Below are 20,151 nucleotides of genomic sequence, written 5' to 3' on the forward strand. Positions count from 1 at the left end.
AGTCCTGACATGTAACTCCTCAATTATTGTTAGAAAATACCGATGTTTTCACGTTGCTCTATGAGAGGCTATGTATAATGTACGAACTTTGAGAGCAAATATCTCAAAATTTTCCAGGGTTAGAGGGGTAAATCAGGACACCGTTGGAATCAGCGTGTTTTTATCTATCAATTAAGCTACCTGTGACCTCCTAACTCCTCCCGCTGGAGCCCCCTTAAGTGTCAACTTATAAATATCCTACACGGCACCTTAAGTTTCACCGAGATTTTGGATGCATCCTGCGTCGTACATCGAAAATCTCGGTGTACGCTGTGTCGTACATCGAGAATTTCGATGTACGATATATTTACACGCAAAGTGACCGTGCACACGCACCTTAATTTTTTGTTATCAGTGTACCTTAAAAATAACGTGTCATACATCATACTTTATTGTTCATACATGCTTATTGACGATGCTCTTTTATTGTTTATCGAAGTTTTCAGTGCTTGCATGTGAGAACAGTGATTATTTAGGACAATAATCCTCCGTGTAAGGCAGAGGGGGGTATGCGATAGCACGCAGATTACCGTGACACCTTCATTATATAAATAACAGTGTTTTTTAAAATTTTAATTTAAATACAAGCTAAGTGAAAAATATTTGTTCCATCATCCTTTACGTTTTGAACGTCAAAAAGTTATGTTTTCTATTTATTAACAAATTATTAAACTTTGAGTACTAAAAAAAGGTTGTTTCATTTTTTATTTGCTTAAAACAACGCAAAAATTATATGTACTGTCAACAAAAATAGGCACATTTGATAGTTAAACTCTTTCAGTTTATAGCACCGATTTTTAAATCTCAAAGTTCATTTGAAATGTGTAATAATTTTTACAAAATTATATGAAAATTGGGCAGGCTATGGCACAGATGCGGGGCAGGCGTAGCACATAAAGTGACGCAACAGTCGACATAGTGGCAAATTTTGCATCAACAGCTGATTACTTAACCTTGTAAATAGCAAAACAAGAGCTATGGGTTGTCGTTAGTCGTGCTTTTCATCGATTAGTTTTAAGTTATACAATAAGAATAATTAAAATATAGTGTTCAAAGTAGCTATAAGAAGCTTAAATAGTCGTCACTTCAATTATAAAACCAAGTGTTCTTAAAAAATGGTGAGAAATTATGTAAAAAAAACTACAAAGCTTAGCTTAATGTTAATGTTCATTAAATAAACTAAATTTATATTCCCTAGGCCAACAAGTATACGTTTATTTTAATAGCCTACTTATACGTTATTTTCAAATAAAATATTAATCAAAACTATTTAACTATTGTGATCATAAATAATATATTTGTAAAATTGCTTAAACGTTATATCTGTGATTTATGTTAAAAACTGTAAATGAAAACTTAACTATAATTGACTACTACTGATCAATAAAAAAATTATAGTTCTTTCTCTTAAGTGATATGATTTAATTTTAGTCTACCTACATGTAAGTACTTACTAGCATTAATTTGGCTTGGCTACGACCGTGCTACGTCTGCCCTCCCGAGTGCTATACCCTGCCTCGTAGTGAGGCACGCGTGGCACTTTCAAGTTCATTACTTACCGTATTTTTTGATCAGTATTATAATGTAATATAATACTTTCATTCAGTAATATAGTTTTTTCAAGGAAGTATCTAGTTGTTTTCATTTTTTTTCTGCTCTAACGTGCCGCATTTAGATATAACGGTTAATTAAAGTAAGGGTGCCAAGCATACCTCTTTCTACCTTACCTCTTTCTCTCCCTTTTGAATGATACTCCCGAACCTCGTTAGTAGTAGTATGGATAAGTTATTTGACAATCAACTAATTATCATTGTCGATTTTGGTTTTCAATTAAAGGTCAACAAATTTGCTTTTTCGATTGAACTAAAATGTAATATTATCTACTTCAGTGCTAATTAAAAAAAAGGCAAAATAAGTTGCGAAATTACTTTACCTCAAAATGTGGATCCATATATTAAAAAAAATTGACGAACAAACTGAGAAAACTGATAAACGAAGATAATGACTTTGTATTATGTTACCAAGTCGTTTTTAGTCAAAAAAGGGCTAAAACAAAAACAAAAAAGAAATTGAAAAAAGGGGACTTGTAGCGCTTGAAAAAACGGTAAATTTTAGCTTTGAATAATAATTTTTGAATAACTACGATTAGCGTAAATAAATAGTCTCCAAAAATTGCAATTTATTTGATAATTAATTACTCGACTTCTGTAAGTCGTAAAGATATTTTGCGAAGCTCAAATTACAAAATTTCAAGTCCTCCATCCATGGTTTTTTTGGGTTTACAATAACTCAAAACCTTTCTAGATTATTGGAAAAATGTAAAAACAGGTGCTTTGGGAAAATGTCTGCTAATCGACGAAAAATGATCGTACAATGAATATGCGCATACGCATGTGTTTAGTACTTTTCACAATTTTTTAAACAATGTTTCTACTGAATTTTTATACCAAAAGTTATACATTGTAATCTCAACATTTTTTTTTTTTTTTTCTATTTATCGGGGCAAAGAAGACGTTAATGGACAATTTTTTAAATGGGAATAATGCAAGTGATAGCAGAATAAGTCAAAGTATGCGACTCAAGATACCATTAAATTTGTTTATGCTTCAAAATTATCATTTTTTCGATACAAATATTTACTAACTATAACTCTTTTATTAAGTGAAGTTAATTTTAGAAAAACTTACTGCCTGTTAATCAATTTATAAAAATAAGCTTTCACAAGTATTTCCATCTGCAGGGATATCTTAAGGACATTCATTACAGTTAGAGGGAAAATGTAGAGAGTGCAGTGAAGGGGGAGCGAGCATGTGACAGCGCCGGCAACTATTTTGCATGCATTTGTATACCTATATACATAATTATAGCCGACTAACACTGTTTTTTTTATGTAAGAGCAAAATTAACTTGTCGATCTCTCTTAAAATTGAATATAATACCAGTGTTATGGTATTGCGCTACGAAAAAAAAAATTGGATGAATTCTACTAACCATTCCTTCATGAATTCCATTTTTATGTGACTCCTCCATAAGGTTATCTACCAAAAACGCTATGTGTAATGAGCGTGCTTAAAGAGCTAAGTAAATTACTGTGATAATTCAGTTGATAAGAATTTCAATATTGTATTTGTAATACCTTGGATTAAGATCACAAGGGATAATACCCTATAGACAAAAATAAGGTATAAATGTTTTATATTAAAACCTATCAAATTATATTTTTGAAACGCCAGTCTTTTGAAAACTGCATAAGCTTTCGAATTATTTTGATTTGTTCCAAGTACACTATTTTTTGTAAACATTGAAAAAATGCTGATTGTTACAAAAAACCAAGTAAAAGTTTCATTTGGTTTCTATATGTATTATTTTAATGTTGAAGTCTCTTGATTTAACTTAAAAGTTTTTGGGATATGAGATGGGACTATGTATGAATTATCAAACTGTTACGATTAATCTTTATGATCATTAGCAAGCTAAGTACCTAACAGCGGTAGAAAGAATAAAAGTAATAAAAAAATTTTCGTCAACATCGCAGAAAAAATATTTTAGATTTGTAATTTAAAATAAGATAATATTTTTTATAAATTGTAATCTTTTGGGGTTATTGGAGTATTCAGATATGAAAATTTGTTTACTGTTACAATTTTTCAAATTGTGGAAAAACATGAAAATGTAAATGTTTTGCATGAAAAATCAAGAAAATGAAGCACTTGTATATTAATTGGAAAATAAAATAAATGTATTGCCTTCATTAAATTCTTTTCTTTTTAATCATTAAAAACTCTAAGAAGTACAAAATAATATTTATAGAGATTTTTGTTTATATTGTGATTCAAAAAATTAAAGTTTATTAAACTGCTAACGACATGCTATAAATATTCATACTAAGTGTGATTGAACAAAGGCAATAAATACTTAAATGTGAATTAACTAGCCTTGTCTAACTTAACTTCGAGAAAAAAGTTAACTAATTTTTATAATCTATTTTATTAATTTTACATTTAAGTTGACATGAAAATTAAAATTTTTTTTCTAACAATTAAAATCAAAATATTATTACATCCAATTTTTTAAAATGTTTATTAGACAAGAATAGTAATTAACAACCACTTCTTTAAATTTTTATGATATTTTTAAAGAAAAAAGTGTAAACTAAAAACTATTGTAAAACAATCAGTGTAAGTGTAGCATACATAAATATGAAGTTGTAAATATTTTGTACTGTTTGTTTTTAGAAAATTCTGATTAAAGAATGTTAACAATTCACAATTATTTGTTTTATAGTACAAAAAAAACGAGAAACGAAAAGTTTCTCAAATTACTAAAATAAATAATGAAATGTGTTTTATTATTATAAAGAAGAGGTTGACCTTAAGAAATAAAATGGTTAAAATGAGAAAAAGTAAAAATGTATTAAAATTACTTTATTATAGTTCAGGAATCAACAATTTTCCTTGACTGTTTAGCAACTTTTAAGCAAGTCATTGGTGTATATTTCACATTTCTGAAAGATTAAGAATTTTGAATAAAGTTTTTTAACAATAGAAATTCAACATATTTTATACTAATGCGATTGTTAAATTAAAAAAATTAATATATTAATTAATTAATAGTAATCTATATATTTATCAAAAAAACTGAAACCATTTTACTAGATTCATAATTAACAAAAAAATTCTGCTGTCATCAAAAATTAATAAAAATTTATACTGAATTTTTTTTAGTAATTTCAAGTTTCTTGTTAATACGTCAATATCTAGAGAGAGAAAAAAGCTATTCTAAATTCGCCATAGAATTTTTTTCTTCAACTACTTTTTGGTTATAAACACCAACAAAATCTCCTTGATCATCTATTAATTGCCTTGCTTAGCTTCAAAACTCAAAATTGTTTTTATCTCTAGACAAAATCAACCACGAGTTTAATGAATTACGTGTCCAGTCTACTTACATAGTTAAAATAGCCAGTATAATATTAGCTCCACCTTTAAAACATTAAAAGTATAAAATTTTTAATGTAGCATAACTGACACAACTTATTTTTATGCTAAAATTGTTCAAGATACTCAAATTTTTTGTACAGAGTATCATGTGTTAACGAATTTTTAGAAGCTTTTTTTTCCAAGATATTGAGATGTAATATTACAGAATAAGTTGAAATAATTAATTATTAGTAGTTTATCCATATTTTTTAAACATAATTATAAAAATTGTGACAAAAAATACTTGTTAATACAGTATTTCAAAAAATAAAATGTAATTTGTGTTGAATGTTTGGCAACAGAAAAAAAAGTTTGCATAGAAGATAGTAATTTGAAGTCTTAAATATTTGAAGAATTCTTTTAATTTTTATTGAAACCTTAACTAGTGTGAGAGTAATTTAACAAACAAGATTTACCTGGGTAGGACCTGGAACTTGGGATGCAAGTACAAACTGTTGTACATTAGCTGATGAAATAACGTTGGCAAAGACTTGCTGAAAACTAACTGTTTGCTGCGGTGCACCTCCATTGCTCCCCCCATTAATAATTCCTCCACCCCCAGAAAGGGGCGGCAAAGTAGGTGCCCCTTGTTTATCACTCATCACACATGATACTGAAAACCAAAATGTTTTTTCTATAAGATATACTGCTTACTCAATTGTTTTTGGTGAAATACGTGTTTTAAGTAAGAATTATTGGAATGTATCAAACTTGGTAGACAACTTGTCATATGAGACGAATTTGTGGCGCATGGAATTAGGACGTTGCAACGAAAAAAAACTTTTATTTGGTTTGTCTAGAAGCTAAAAAAATTATTGGACGCCTATCCGTGAGATGGTCCGGAGTGGTGTATACATGTATACATAGATATGCTATGCTACGTAAGTGTTATGTACACAGTATCACACACAGCCAGCTTTCACTCAGAGATTCATGGATAATTACACAGGACCACAAAAAAAAAAAAAAAATATGTGGAAGGGTCCCTTTTAGCAACAATGCATTTCTTATGTATTTTGAGGCGCTGACTTCATTCCCATTGTCTAAATTGCTCTATCACATCACAATTCTTTTTTATTAACGAAAAACGTGTCCATAAGCGGCAATGCTTTTATTTCAGTAATTAAAGTAGTCCTCATGTTAACAAGTGTAAAAAATTGTGATGTGATAGAGCAATTTAGACAATGGGAATGAAGTCAGCGCCTCAAAATACATAAGAAATGCATTGTTGCTGAAAGGGACCCTTCTACTTATTTTTTGTGTGGTCCTGTGTTATGAATACATACATATAGGTATCAAGACTGAGTGGCCCTGACACCCTTTGAATCAAGCTTCAACCATACATTATTTATTGTACCTAGTATTCAGTCTAATATTTAGACTACTAATGTAAGGGTGCAGTCCCACGGCGCGTAAAAGAGCGAAATCGAACGAGACAATCATAGCTAGTGATCCCTTGAGGAATGATCAAATCTATTGCGCGCTTTTCTATTCTGCTCAGCCAAAGTTCACCCCGTTCACGTGGGCTGGAAAACTTTGATGCGCAACCCATTTAAGCCGGTAAGTGCAAGTGAGAGGTTGGATGTACGTTTATCTCACTTGCACTCACGGATTTTAACGGGTTGCGCACACATCAGTCTTTCCTACCCATGTAAATGAAGCTACACTAAAAACATTGTTGGTGATCAGTAAAAAGAAAAAATATAAAAAGACAAAAGTCTCTAGCTGTATGCATTAACGGGAGGAACAAAAAGAGTGTACTCTACTTATCGTGGAAAAAAAAATACCGTAACAGCATATTGGAAAGGTTTGAAGGTATATACTCAGATCTGGAGTTCATTCATAGTACTGAAAAAATAACATTGCACGCTCATACACAATCATAAAATCTTTCATTACTTGCGTATTGCAGAATTTTTTTTATAAAATTTACGTTAACACTAATATCTACAGCAGAAGAAAGAGGCGGATTTCGAAATAAGCGTTTAAACACTTAGTTTTTCGATGTTTTCTCTTTGCTAACAAAATAAATAATTCTAAAATAGCCGTGCGAACAAGCATGAACCGGCAAACCACCAACTCGATACAGCACGCACAAATGCACACAAATTGACGTTTGTGAACATAAAAAAATATCGTTCGGATGAATACGTAAATGATTCTAGAGAACGGATTCTGTGTTGGCTGTCTTCAAGGGTTCACGTCTTTCTGGGACACTAGGATAGATACAAAAAAAAATCACTTTTGCACTTAGCAGAAAAAAAAAGAAAAAAAAGAGCTTCAACTTATGGTGACAAAGATAGCAGACGAATACCAATATTCAATATCGAACGAGCGCGGCTGCGACCGATAATTCAACAAGGAGAGCTGGGTGAGTACAAATTACATATATATATATATATATATATTTATATTAGCTTGTATGTATTTACGTAGGGAGTAACTAGTTAGTGCCAGCGGCAGAGAGCGAGTCAGTAGCCAAGTATACCAAGCCAAGTAGTTGAGGAAGGGAAACAAAAAAACACGTTTTTAGATGCTATCTAGTAGGCTTGTTAGAAAATAATACGTTTTGTAAATACGTGTATCAGATGTGTGGATGTGTATGTTTATGTCAACGCTCCGTGGACAGTAGTAACCATCACCAGAACATCTAATGGCCTTGAAGTTAAAATACACACGCAATCCTCTGACAAGGTTCTCGAATAGAGAGTAGGTGACGCGGCCGCGACCTGCGTCCGTCGTTTAACTACACTGCCTTCAACCCGCGGCCGAGCCACATGAACCACGAACAGCGTCGGCCGCACAAAGAAAGCTCGCTAGCGGCCATTTTGGAAAGAATTCACATGCACTACTAATACACGCACAAGCAGCGTAGCCAGAGGGGAAGGCAGGCGGGTAAGGTTATGTCTATGTGTGTTTGTTGAAGAGGAGTGTGGCCCGAGATGGAGACGTCGTGCACGACGACTTACCGTAGCGTAATCAGCGGATGTTTGCGTTGTCGAGCCATCCGTGGAGACTAATAATAGCCAGTCTCCTTGTAGTTCTAGATACTTCGATAGTTGCTTCTGGCTCCAGTGACAGACGGAGGGATATTACGAAGGCGCCCAAAACAACGTCGTCGTCTTGGCAGGGGAGAGGGGCAGCGGTTTTGGATCCAGTAAAACACGACACGCCCGAGAGATCTCTAGCAGGACGGCATCATGTGGTTTTGGCTGCTACACGGCCTCGCTCTCGAGGAAGAGCTGCGCGCGCTGATAGCTGGTGGCCTCTGTTTATACGTTACGTTATGTATTGCATGGCGCGCGAGAAAGAAACGAAAGAGCGCGCACAGGTCATTAGCTGATGATGGCGACGGCGGCGCCACCGGCGACCTCGTTGCTGCTGTGTAGTCGTCGTCTCGCGCCAAGGTTGGTGCGCGCGGGCAGCGTTTCTCAAACAAAATGGCCGCCTCTGACCACACACACACACACACACACTTCTGCTCCAGTTGACCGCGCACGCGCGTATGTCCTCCACGACCACCAGTCCACCAGATCGCATGTACACTAGGCACACTAGCACGCAACCTACACAAATTTCAATAGAGCCCTGCGGACGTGCGGACTTCCGAGAAGCGCTTCTTCGTGGCTTGCCTTTTCAAGTCCATAAACGGTATGTATGTCGTACCTATCGTCGCGTGGTCCGGCAAGCTTTGGAAGAATTGTGAAAGCATCAGCTATGGCGATTTCCACAAGAGACGGAAGACAAGCGCGCGCAGACACTGAGGGAAGTGGGGGACTGGACTCTGGAGTCTGGAGTTGGCCGAGGCGCAAGATGGCGCTACATCCGGGAGACGAAAGATATATTACTGTCAATTCGACAGTGTCGAAGTCGAATCATCGTAAGGTTGCCGCTTGCCGCTGTAAAGTTTTTGCCTCGCCCTTGACCAATAATTTATATACTTACCTACCAAGTACCTTTTTCTCCTGCGGAGCACGGCCGAGCCACATAGCTATAAGGAGAGACGTGACTGCCCCGAAATCTGGATTTTGTCTAATTACCTATAGCTTGCTTAAAGATCTCATGTTCATGTTTTCTTCTAATATAAAATACAGCTGCATCCGCGTGGTCTAAAAGCCTCATCGAGACTCATAAGCTAACAGAGATGGGCTGACTGATCAGGGTAATGAATCCCAGATTCTCGTAAGGTTATTATGTTGAAAGTTATTCTAAAAATGGCCCTCTGAAGTAGTCGCGTCCTGAATCGAAACTATAATATTATTGGAAGATAAAAAATGAATTTATAAAAGTGTCTAGACATGAACACTTTTTCCATTCTTAAATGGGTTATTAGTAGTAAACGTTTAATTAGGCCTCTCAGCCGAGAAAAAGCACTTCATAATTAACTTAACAGTTCGGAAACCATTTAAACGAAACATGGGATTTGAGACTTTCTTCACTCAAACTAGAGTAACAAATATTTTTCATTAAAAAAAAAAAAAAAAATTTTTTTTCAACAATCTAATCGGGGCCAAGCTGACCCAAGTGGCCAAGAACAGCTTACGTTTCCTTACGGTGCTGCGTGCTGAATTTCAGAAATTATTTTTGGACATTTCTTACAAAATTTTTTGACGCGTTATATATACCGAACTTGTAAAAAAAAAAATTAAATGCACATATTGTATAACTACGAGATTTTTAAATTCGTTTTATAAAAAATAACGATCTCGCATAAATCCTTGGAATATCGTTAAGGTATGTGCCATAAACATTTGTAAAAATCGACCATGCTGTAGCCAACATTCGTATACGTTAGATCTTTAATACTTTTATTATAAGGCGTTAAGGTAGAAAATCCATAGCCACTGACGAATCCAATTTTTCTTGAATATGAAATACGTTAGGTACTTTTTTTTTGGATCATGCATTGGTACTAGTCTTCAAGATATTGAGTTTAAAATGATTTTTACCATATGGGCTAAGGTACAGCAATTTTTAAGGGTATACGTTGCGAATTTAACGATTTTTATAAAAAATACTTTACAAATCTTCTATTTATGTACTTCAGTTTCGTCTTTTCCAGTTATGGTATGTCAGCACAAAGTAAATATCAGTTTATTGATTAATGTTTTTTCCATAACGAAAGCACCCAGCCATAACCTACAAGACTGAGTCACAATACGGTAACTGACGCACTTCACTCGTTTGATTAACTCGGTCTACAGATTTTCTACCACAAATGAAGTAAAATAAATTAGTCTTCTCGAAACATAATATGGCAGGAAGATGCTGATATAATTTTTTACTTGAAAATTGAGTGCGAGTGTATTTGGATAAGTATCGTACATATCGATAGGACGGAAAATAAACTACTATCAGGTACCTATTAGTAGAAGAGGAAATTGATACGTTTCTCTGGCCACACTCAATAAGTAGTAAGTACTGCTTGATTTTTGGGACTGTACTAGGTAATGTAATACAATTTCACTTAATAATGGTTTAATACTTGCATTCTCAATTTACTTGGCATAATGGGGAAAGAGAGAAAAAAAGAATGTTGCCGGTGGCTTGTGTACGCCTCGTGGCAGTGCCTCGTGCACGTGGTATATACCTACCTGGCGAACTTATAGAAACTGCGAAGCCATACACACATACATATTTATGACGCACATAAGTACATTTACGAAATTTTAGACCGAGATGATTCAGCCTTCAGGTAATGTAACAATTAAGGAACAATGAGTGAACAAATGCCTGAACAAAGGAAGACAGAATTCAAGATAGAAATGGAAATTACTTCAAGAGCAAGTACAGAAAAAAATTTAGTATTACTTGCTAAAAAAAAAAAAAAAAAAAAAAAAAAACGAAGACAGCGCTTACCATGCGTTATTTAAAATTGGATGCCGGGTAAACTTCCTTGTAACCGCCGTGAGCACCTGCTTTAGCAGCTCTTGTCCTACAAAAAGCCGCAGCGAGCGGACTACCCGGGCAAGCCGATTCTTCGATTTCGTGGTTGGACATTGTCCTTGAAGCGTTTTTTTCCTCACTCGGATACTTGGATCTTTAAGCTCTTTAGTTTTTCCTATATCATTTAATCGAATGAATTAAAATTATTCAATCACTTTTCCACCAATGAAGTTTTCTACTGTACGACCTCATGGTTTGTACAGCAGTCGACCAGAGACGGCAGAGACCATCACTCGTTGACTCAAGCAGTGGTGATTCGCGAAGTTATAGACTAAAGAGCTGAGTCCAAAGTATGCAAAAAATAAGCACCTGCCGCAACTTCTACAGAAGTTGGAAATCGTTATAATCCGTAGAGATCTGAAGTGGTTTTGCGATTTTTTTTTTTCGATCACGAGTTATATTGAATTATAAACAGTGGACATTAATTCACATGCGCAGATACGCTAATAGACCAAGAGCTGAGGCCCGAGGGTGGTCAAAATTTTAACCAGTCGCCACTTTTACCAGGATTGAGGAATCTTAAGATCCGTGGAGATCCAAAATATTTCAGTCATATTTCATTGTGGTAAAGATTTATGTGGTAATTATAGTAGTGCTATATAATCTTTTTTTATTGACCAGCCGCAGCTAACAACAATGGATAGAAAATAAAAAGTTGTCACGTTGAAGTGCCATTTGCGGCAAGATTAGAATGCATCTTGTACCCGAAAATCGACCTCCAAAAATATAGATATTGTACTCTTATATATGATGTTATCTACAATACATCACATATTATCTTAGATGAGTATTATAGATAAGATTGGGTAGGGGGTCTATTTTTTTGAAGGTCGATTTTCGGGTACAAGATGCGTTCTAATCCTACCACAAATAGCACCTTCAAATAATAACTTCTTATTTTCTATCCATTGGTGTAAGTCACGGCTGGTTAATAAAAAATATCATATGGCACTATTATATTTACCACAACTTTTCACCAGAATGAAATATGACCGAAATATTTTGGATTTACCCGAATCTTGAGATTCATAAATTCTGGTGAAAGTGGCGGCTGGTTATAATTTATTCCACCCTTCGGCCTCAGCTCATGGTCTATAAGTATCTCCGGGCTGCAGCCGCTACAGTGTGTCAAGCATAGACATAGAAACATAGGTACAGACTGCTCGTTCTTATGTATTTTTCTAAAGTTATATGGTACGATTGGCGATTGGTCTCCTGTCTTTCCCGCACATTGTCAACGGTGGGGGAGGTTAGTACTCGCAGTGCTCCCAAAAGGCATCCAAAGAAGCGCAAAATTCAAATGGGCTATATGGAGCAAAACGCAAAAAACCCACATATCTCGACAGAATTTCTAACATAATAAATAAATAAACACCAAACTATTAAACGCAATAACCCAATGCTATTTAACCCAGCAACCTGGAACGCCTACTGGCCACTTTAAAATTTAATGCTTTAAGTAATAAAAAAAGCACCAATCACCTCAAAACCCGAAGCGCTTACTGGCCACTTTGTTTATTAATAAGATAATCAAAATACTACAAGCGCCAATCACCACACAACCCGGGTCGCTTACTGGCCTCTTTGTTAATTAATAAAATAAATAAAATAACTCAAAGGCCAATAACTAGGCAAGTTGGGGCGCTTACTGGTTGTTTTGTTAATTTATAAAATAATGAGAAAAATTCAAGCACCAATCACTACACAACCCATGGCGCTTGCTAGCCGCTTTCTTAATTAATGAACTAATTAAAATAACGCAAGCGCCAATCACCACAAAACCCGAATCGCCTACTGGTAACTTTAAAGTTTAATAAAGATCCAAATAATAACAAAAGCATTTATGACTTAGAAACCCAGGGAACTTGCAGGTCGCTCCTTAATCAGTTCAGCTATAAATAACATTTTTAACAATCTTAGTTAAATAGTAAACAGCGCAAGCATCATAACGTAATGCTTTCTAAATTAATAAAGTAGCATGTCAGCGCCTTGGGTTTTCTGGTAATTAGCACTTATGTTATGTTTTAATTTTTTATTAGTTAATAAAGCGTTAAGTAAGCGCCCCACGTTGTGTGGTGATTGGCTCTTGTATTATTCTAATTATTTTATAAATTAACAGAGCAACCAGTAAGCGCCCCAGATTGCCTGGTAATTGGCCTTTATGTTATTTTATTCAGTTTATTAATTAACAAAGTGGCCAGTAACCGCCCTGTGTTGTGTGGTGGCTGGCGCTGGTGTAATTTTATTTATTTTATTAGTGAACAAAGCGGCCAGAAAGCACCCCGGGTTTTGTGGTGATTAGCGCTTGTATTATTTTAATTATTTTATTATTGAACAACGCAGCCAGTAAGCACCTCGAGTTGTGTGGTGATTGGTGCTTTTGTTATTGTTTGAAGCATTAAATTTTAAAGTGACCAGTAGGTGTTCCAGGTTGCTGGGTTAAATAGCATTGGGTTATTGCGTTTAATAGTTTGGTGTTTATTTAATTATTATGTTAGAAATTCTGTCGAGATATGTGGGTTTTTTGCGTTTTGCTCCATATAGCCCATTTGAATTTTGTGCTTCTTTGGATCTACTTTAAGGAGCACTAACCAGGGGTCTGATCGGAGCATTCGATTTCATTTAAGTAAAAATTTTTGTTGATAACCTCATAACCCCTAAACTACGCATGCGCATTATCGTTAATTTAAAAATTTTGGTTATTTCATAGGGACTATAAAAAAAAATGCTTACTTAAACGAGATCTCGAATGCCCCGATCCGGGGTGTGTTCCAGTAACGCTCTCCGACAACTTAATTATGTCTTACGATATCTTGCGTCATGTTTAAGTTGTCGGTAAATTGTCGGAGAGCGCTACTGGACCACACGGCAGACCCAAGGGGCTCTATCACGGCTTTCGATATCTCGCAAAAGTCAGTATTTTTTTTCGAAAATTCTTAGACTGCGCATGCGCTCAACCATAATTTTACTTGAATTATCGAAAAAAATACTGACTTTTGCGAGAAATCGAAAGCCGTAATAGAGTCCCGGGGCTCTAATAAAAATTTATAAGTCAATTTTAAAAATACCTATAAAAACATCTGTGTTTTTAAACAAAAATGTACTGCAAAATGTTAGTTACATGCTAACCAGTGTTCCCAAATGTAGTACCAAACGTAAAGCGCGAAATTCAAATCAGGTCTTAGATCACAAGCGCTTATCACCCAATGACCCGGGGCGCTTACTGGCCACTATTATAAACAAAAAATTTTTTAATTAATAACACAAGCGTCTATCATCTGATGACCTGGCACGCTTACTGGCTACTGTAATAAATATTAATGTGTTAAATAATAACAGAAGCACCTATCACATAATGACCCATAAATAACGTAGTGGCCAGTAAGCGCCCCGGGTGATCGGGTGATGGGCGCTTGTGTTATTCATTAACAATTCATTCTTTAAGAAAGCGGCTAGTCAGCGCCCCGAGTCATTGGGTGTTAGGCGCTCGTGTTAATAATTAATAATTTATTATTTATAAGAGTGGCCAGTAGGCGCTCCGGGTCATTGGGTGATAGGCGCTTGTGTTGTTAGACCTGATTTGAATTTCGCGCTTTACGTTCGGTACTACTTTTGGGTTTTGGGGAAATGGGGATAGCTTTCGAGATTTACAGTGATAATACTCCTTTGAGCATCAGAAAGTTAACTTTCTGTTACGTTTTCGTCAATGTGACGGTAAATCTCGAACCGTAGTCCGTATTGCGTGTATCAAAGCACGCAACACTGTTGGCAGAGAGGATTTTTGCATACCCCCACCGCTATCGAAACTTTCCGTTGGAAAAGTTCCGATCCAATCAGAGTAAAACTACAGCAGGAGTGTAAGGGAAGACTTTTTTCTCCTGCGAATAATAACGCACGCGCCTATCTCCACACAACCCGGAGGTCTTAATAGTCACTTTAAGGAGGCTTGGGTGATTTTGAATTAACTGCTGGTTAGGCAGTGTTGGGATATAGTTTCGGCCAGACTTGGGAATTGTCTAGGACCCAACCTATCTGACGTGGGAAATCACTAGATCAAGGGAAACTCTGTTGAATAAATAATTATTAATAAATAACACAAGCGCCTATCACCTCATGACCCGGGGCGCTTACTCGCCACTCTGTTAAATAAATAATTATTAAAATAACACAAGCGCCTATCACCTTATGACCCGGGGCGCTTACTCGCCACTCTGTTAAATAAATAATTATTAAAATAACACAAGCGCCTATCACCGTATAACCTGGGGCGCTAATTGCAAATCTAGTAAATAAACAATTATTAATAAATATGTCAAGAACCTTTTTCCTGATGATCCAAGACACTGATTTGCAACACTATTAAATAATAAAAAGTTGATCGATAGCATATGTCAACATATCACAATTTTGATTGCTTATCTAGTACGACAAAGATCTATTTAATTGGCGCTCTTGTAATTACTTGATAATTTATTCTTGAATAGTAGCCAGTTAGTACCCCGGTTCATTAGGTGATATGCGCTTGTATTATTAATAATTATTTATTTAACGGAGTTTCCAGTAAGCGCCCCAAGTCACTGAGTGATAGGCGCTTGTGTTATTTATTAAAAATTATTTATTCAACAGAGTTGCCAGTAAGTGCCCCGTGACATTGGATGATAGGCGCTTGTGTTATTAATAATTATTTATTCATCCGGGTTGCCAGTAAGCGCCCCGTGTCATTGGGTGATAGGCGCTTGTGTTATTAAAAATTATTTATTTAACAGAGTGGCCAGTAAGCGTCCCAAGTCACTGAGTGATAGGCACTTGTGTTATTTATTAATAATTATTTATTCAACAGAGTTGCCAGTAAGCGCCCCGGGTCATCAGGTGATAGGCGCTTGTGTTATTTTTTAATAATTATTTATTTAACAGAGTTGCCAGTAAGCGCCCCGTGTCATTGGGTGATAGGCGCTTGTGTTATTAATAATTATTTATCCATCCGAGTTGCCAGGAAGCGCCCCGGGTCATTGGGTGATAGGCGCTTGTGTTATTAAAAATTATTTATTTAACAGAGTGGCCAGTAAGCGCCCCGGGTCATCAGGTGATGGATGCTCGTGTTAGTGGACCTCATTTGAATCTCGCGCGTCGCCTTCGGTACTATTTTTTTTTGATCTAGTGATTTTCCACGTCAGATAGGTTGGGTCCTAGAAAATTTCCAAGTCTGGCCGGAACTATATCCCAACTCTGTGGAGCTATTCACATAGACATTTTTTGCTTATTTCATTGTGAACGTTCGTATTGAAAAGGGAGTTCTACTGTTCCGCTAAACTCAAATTGAGTGAGCAGACTAAACAGACCTATACTGTGTTCTCTGATAGTCAACATAGTTGCGATTATATAGGCTTTTTTGCCTGATGGAAAAAGAGGTATCGGTCTGTTTAGTCTGTTCACTCACTTTGAGTTTAGCGGAACAGTGGAACCCCCTTTTCAATATGAACGTTCACAATGAAATAAGCAAAAAATGTCTATGTGAATAGCTCCTGTGGCTAGGTCTGAAATTCAGAGATTATATAGATAAAGTTTGTTAGATTTTTTTAGGAAAACAAAATAGGTAGGTCAACTCATTTAATTTCGAGAAAATCGCTTGTGGAAATTCGTCATTTTTACACGCAACCTTACGGAACCCGAAACTCAATAGACTACCGTACCGCAATAAAAAGCTGTGGGCCCACACATTAAATTGGTACATGTACTTGAAAGTATAAAGAATATATTATTTAAAATAATGAATAGGATCAACACGTTAAACACTGAGAAAATAGCGAGGAAAACATCGAACATGAGAATTATTTTGTTCAGGTACTGCAAGTGCGCATGCGCTGTACATTCATAAACATACAAGCCATTACAAGCATAAAAATTTAAGTCTGGCACAAGTATAGGTATATAATAGCAGATGAGAGCAAGAGAGTACAGTGTTGTCAGCTTTATCGTAGCAGGGCCGTCATCTTTACACAAGGTACCTCGGGAAAACTAAATTTTTTAATATCGATTTTCCCAATGACTTTTCCGCGTATTATTGCAATTTTGTTTACACATGTGTATAATTAAAATGATTATAAAAAAAATATTACAAAGAATCATTTTTATGACAAGTACCCCACAGGGGCCCCTCAATAGATACGACACCAAACGCCCAAGCCTCCTTAACTATTTATAATAGATACAATAACAACGCAAGCACCTACTGCACCACAACCCGGTGCACTTACTAGCTGCTTTAATTATTAATAATATATAAAATAATAACGCAAAAGTCTATCCCCACACAACTTAGGGCACTTACTGGCTGCTTTAAATATTTATGATTAATAAAACAATAATGCAAGCACTAATCCCCATACAACCTGGAGTGCTGCCTAAATTTATTATTAATGAAATAACAACGCAAGCGCCTATTCACACATAATCCTGGGTGCTTAGTGGTCGCTTTATTTAATTATGATTAACAAAATAATAACGCAAATATGCCTATACCCATACACAACCTGGCGTGCTAGATGGTCGCTTTATTTATTTATAATTTATAAAACAATAACGCAAGTGCCTATCCCCACATAACATGAGGCGCTTACTGGTTGCTTTAATTATTTACAATTAATAAAATAGCAACGCAAGTGCTTAACCCCTTACAACCGGCGGCACTTTCTGGTTGTTTTACTTTTTTATGATTAATAAAATAATAATGCAAGCGCCTATCCCTACATAACCCGGGGCGCTTACTGGCTGCTTCAATTATTAACAATTAATAAAATCATAACGCAAGTGCCTATCCCTATACATAACATGAGGCGCTTACTGGCTGCTTTAACCCATTACTAGTTGCTTTAATTATTCAAGATTAATAAAATTATTACGCATGTGCATATCCTTACGTAACCCAAAGTGCTTACTGGCTGTTTTAATTATTTACAATTAATACAATAATAACGCAAGTGTCTATCCCCACACAACCTGGGGCAACACTGGTCGCTTTAATTGTTTATAATTATTAAAACAATAACGCAAGTGCCTGTTCTCACATAACATGAGAATCTTACTGACTGCGTTAATTATTTACAATTAATAAAATAGCAACTTAAGTGCCTAACCCCACTCAACCCGGGGCTTTTACTGGTTGCATTGATTATTCCGAGTAAGTAAAAAAATAACTCTAGATCCTACCTCTACACAACTCAGGGCGCTGACTGGCTGCTTCAATTATTTATGATTAATAAAATAATAACGCAAGTGCCTGTCCCCATACAACCCGGGGCGCTTTCTGGTCGCTATATTTATTTATGATCGATAAAATAATAACGCAAGCGCCCTAGAACGCGTGGGGATTTGCGCTTGCGTTATTAATTAAATTATTATAAATAATTAGGGCGACCTGTAAGCGCCCCGGGTTATGTGGGGATAGGCGTTTGCGTTATTATTTTATCAATCATACATAACTAAAGCGACCAGTAAGTGCTCTGGATTGTGTGGGGATAGGCGCTTGCGTTATTATTTTATTTTATTTTAAATAATTAAAACGACATGTAAGCGTCTCGGTTTGTGTAGGGATAGGCGCTTGCGTTATTAATTAATTTATTATAAATACTTGAAACTTGAAGCGACGAGTAATTGCCCCGGGTTGTGTGGGGATTGGCGTTTGCCTTATTATTTCATTTATTAATAATAATTCAATTGACCACTAAGCGTCCTGGGTTGTGTGGGGATTGATTCTTACCTTATTTTTTTATTAATTGTTAAGTAAGTAAGCGACCAATAAGCGCCGCGGGTTGTGTGGAGATTGGTGCTTGCCTTATTTTTTTTTATTCATTACTAATAATCAAATCGACCAGTAAGTGCCCTGGATTGCGTGGGGATTGGCGCTTGCCTTTTTTTTTAGCACGTTCAGAACGATTGGTCGAGTAGAGAAGGACAGTACTATGAATTGATTTTTCATATGCTAGTAGAGAAGCGACATTTAAGGGTTGGCCACCTGGTGAATGGATCTGGAAGCTCGATTTCATAATAATAATAATTACCTTTTCTAATCAGTTAATCACGACCAATATATATAATGAAATAACTTAAACATGGTGGCTATCGGTCGCCTTGTCCCTCGACCCACATATATATATCGATGGTTGAGAGGAAGACAATTCCAGCGTGACGTCACTCCGTGTTATTTCAAATGGGGTGACGTCACGCTGAAATTGTCTTCCTCTCAACCATATATATATATATATATAGACTGACACAACTAAGAAAATGGCGGCAAAGCGCGAAAAATTAGAAATATTTGAAAATTACAAAAACATTTCTTTTGGTCTCTCAATTATAAAAGCAGCTGATCCACCGCCAGCATAAGTACTTTTCTTTGTTTCAGAGCCATTTCAGAGCCAGTTTCAGAGAAATTTCTGAACAATTGGAATTGAGCCGGAATGTATTTTTGCTAAGAATCATAGTGCCTGATTTCTACACTTCTGCATTTTTTAAATATTATTTTTATTAGGGAATAACTTAGGTTCCGCAAATACATGTGAATTTTAAAGCTTTACCTTCGCTATCTATCGAATTATTTACAAAATAAAGTTAATAGAAAAATTTGTAATAAAAACTTTTACAATTATATTTTTTTGTAATTGTTCTACAATTCATTTAAAAACTTCATGACAAAAGTAATACATAAATATACAATACCTTTTGCGTTACTAACCTGTGATATTTTCTCAATTTATTAATAAAGTATACTAATATTCCTGAAATTTTGCAATTCAAAAACGCTCGTGACACAATCATAAACATGGCGGCATATATCATATTATGGACACTTAACCCTGCTTACAGCAATCACGCGATCATCACCCGATTGCCACACGATTATCTTGCGATTATTACGCGATTGACTCGTGATACTCGCGTGTGAAATTGTACAGATTCCTCACGTAACAATTGCGTGATAATCGCCCGATTTTGACGAAATAATTGGAGCGAAAAATATTATGCAATGTTTTGGTCCACATCACTTTTTAAAAATGACTATGGCCGATGATTTTTCAATAAAGCTTTACCTATTAATAGTATAGTATATGCATACAAGTTAGCCGTTCACATTGGTTAAATAGAACGCCATGATACTACATTTTTGATTAATTACATGCGGTAACTATTT

The 20,151-nt window shown here is 35.5% G+C and overlaps 2 protein-coding genes across 10 annotated transcripts in view; one reads left to right on the forward strand and one right to left on the reverse strand.

The window, feature by feature from the left end:
* dom (domino helicase) overlaps window positions 1–8,749 on the reverse strand; it is a 40,066-nt gene extending 31,317 nt beyond the window's left edge. For 3 of the 8 annotated variants that reach the window (XM_014354143.2, XM_014354142.2, XM_014354140.2), the window contains exons 1-2: window positions 7,988–8,749; window positions 5,435–5,631 (exon numbers count right to left, since the gene is read on the reverse strand). In XM_014354143.2, the coding sequence (XP_014209629.2) occupies window positions 5,435–5,620 (186 nt within the window). In that variant the 5' untranslated portion in view covers window positions 5,621–5,631; window positions 7,988–8,749. The other 5 variants (XM_014354146.3, XM_014354145.3, XM_014354141.2 and 2 more) reach the window with 4 other exon arrangements.
* The window catches only part of Rad51D (Rad51 recombinase D), a 68,461-nt gene continuing 55,537 nt past the window's right edge, over window positions 7,228–20,151 (forward strand). Inside the window, exon 1 of one of the 2 annotated variants that reach the window (XM_089597947.1) lies at window positions 7,228–7,389. The gene's annotated coding sequence lies outside the window, so the exon portion shown is untranslated. Of the gene's footprint in view, window positions 7,390–10,116; window positions 10,433–20,151 lie in introns of those variants that run through there. The other variant, XM_089597946.1, reaches the window with a different exon arrangement.

Source organism: Copidosoma floridanum, unplaced genomic scaffold, assembly GCF_036245765.1.
Source record: "Copidosoma floridanum isolate Cflo_tuat_1 unplaced genomic scaffold, Cflo_Japanese_pri ptg000040l, whole genome shotgun sequence".
Taxonomy (NCBI): Eukaryota; Metazoa; Arthropoda; class Insecta; order Hymenoptera; family Encyrtidae; genus Copidosoma; species Copidosoma floridanum.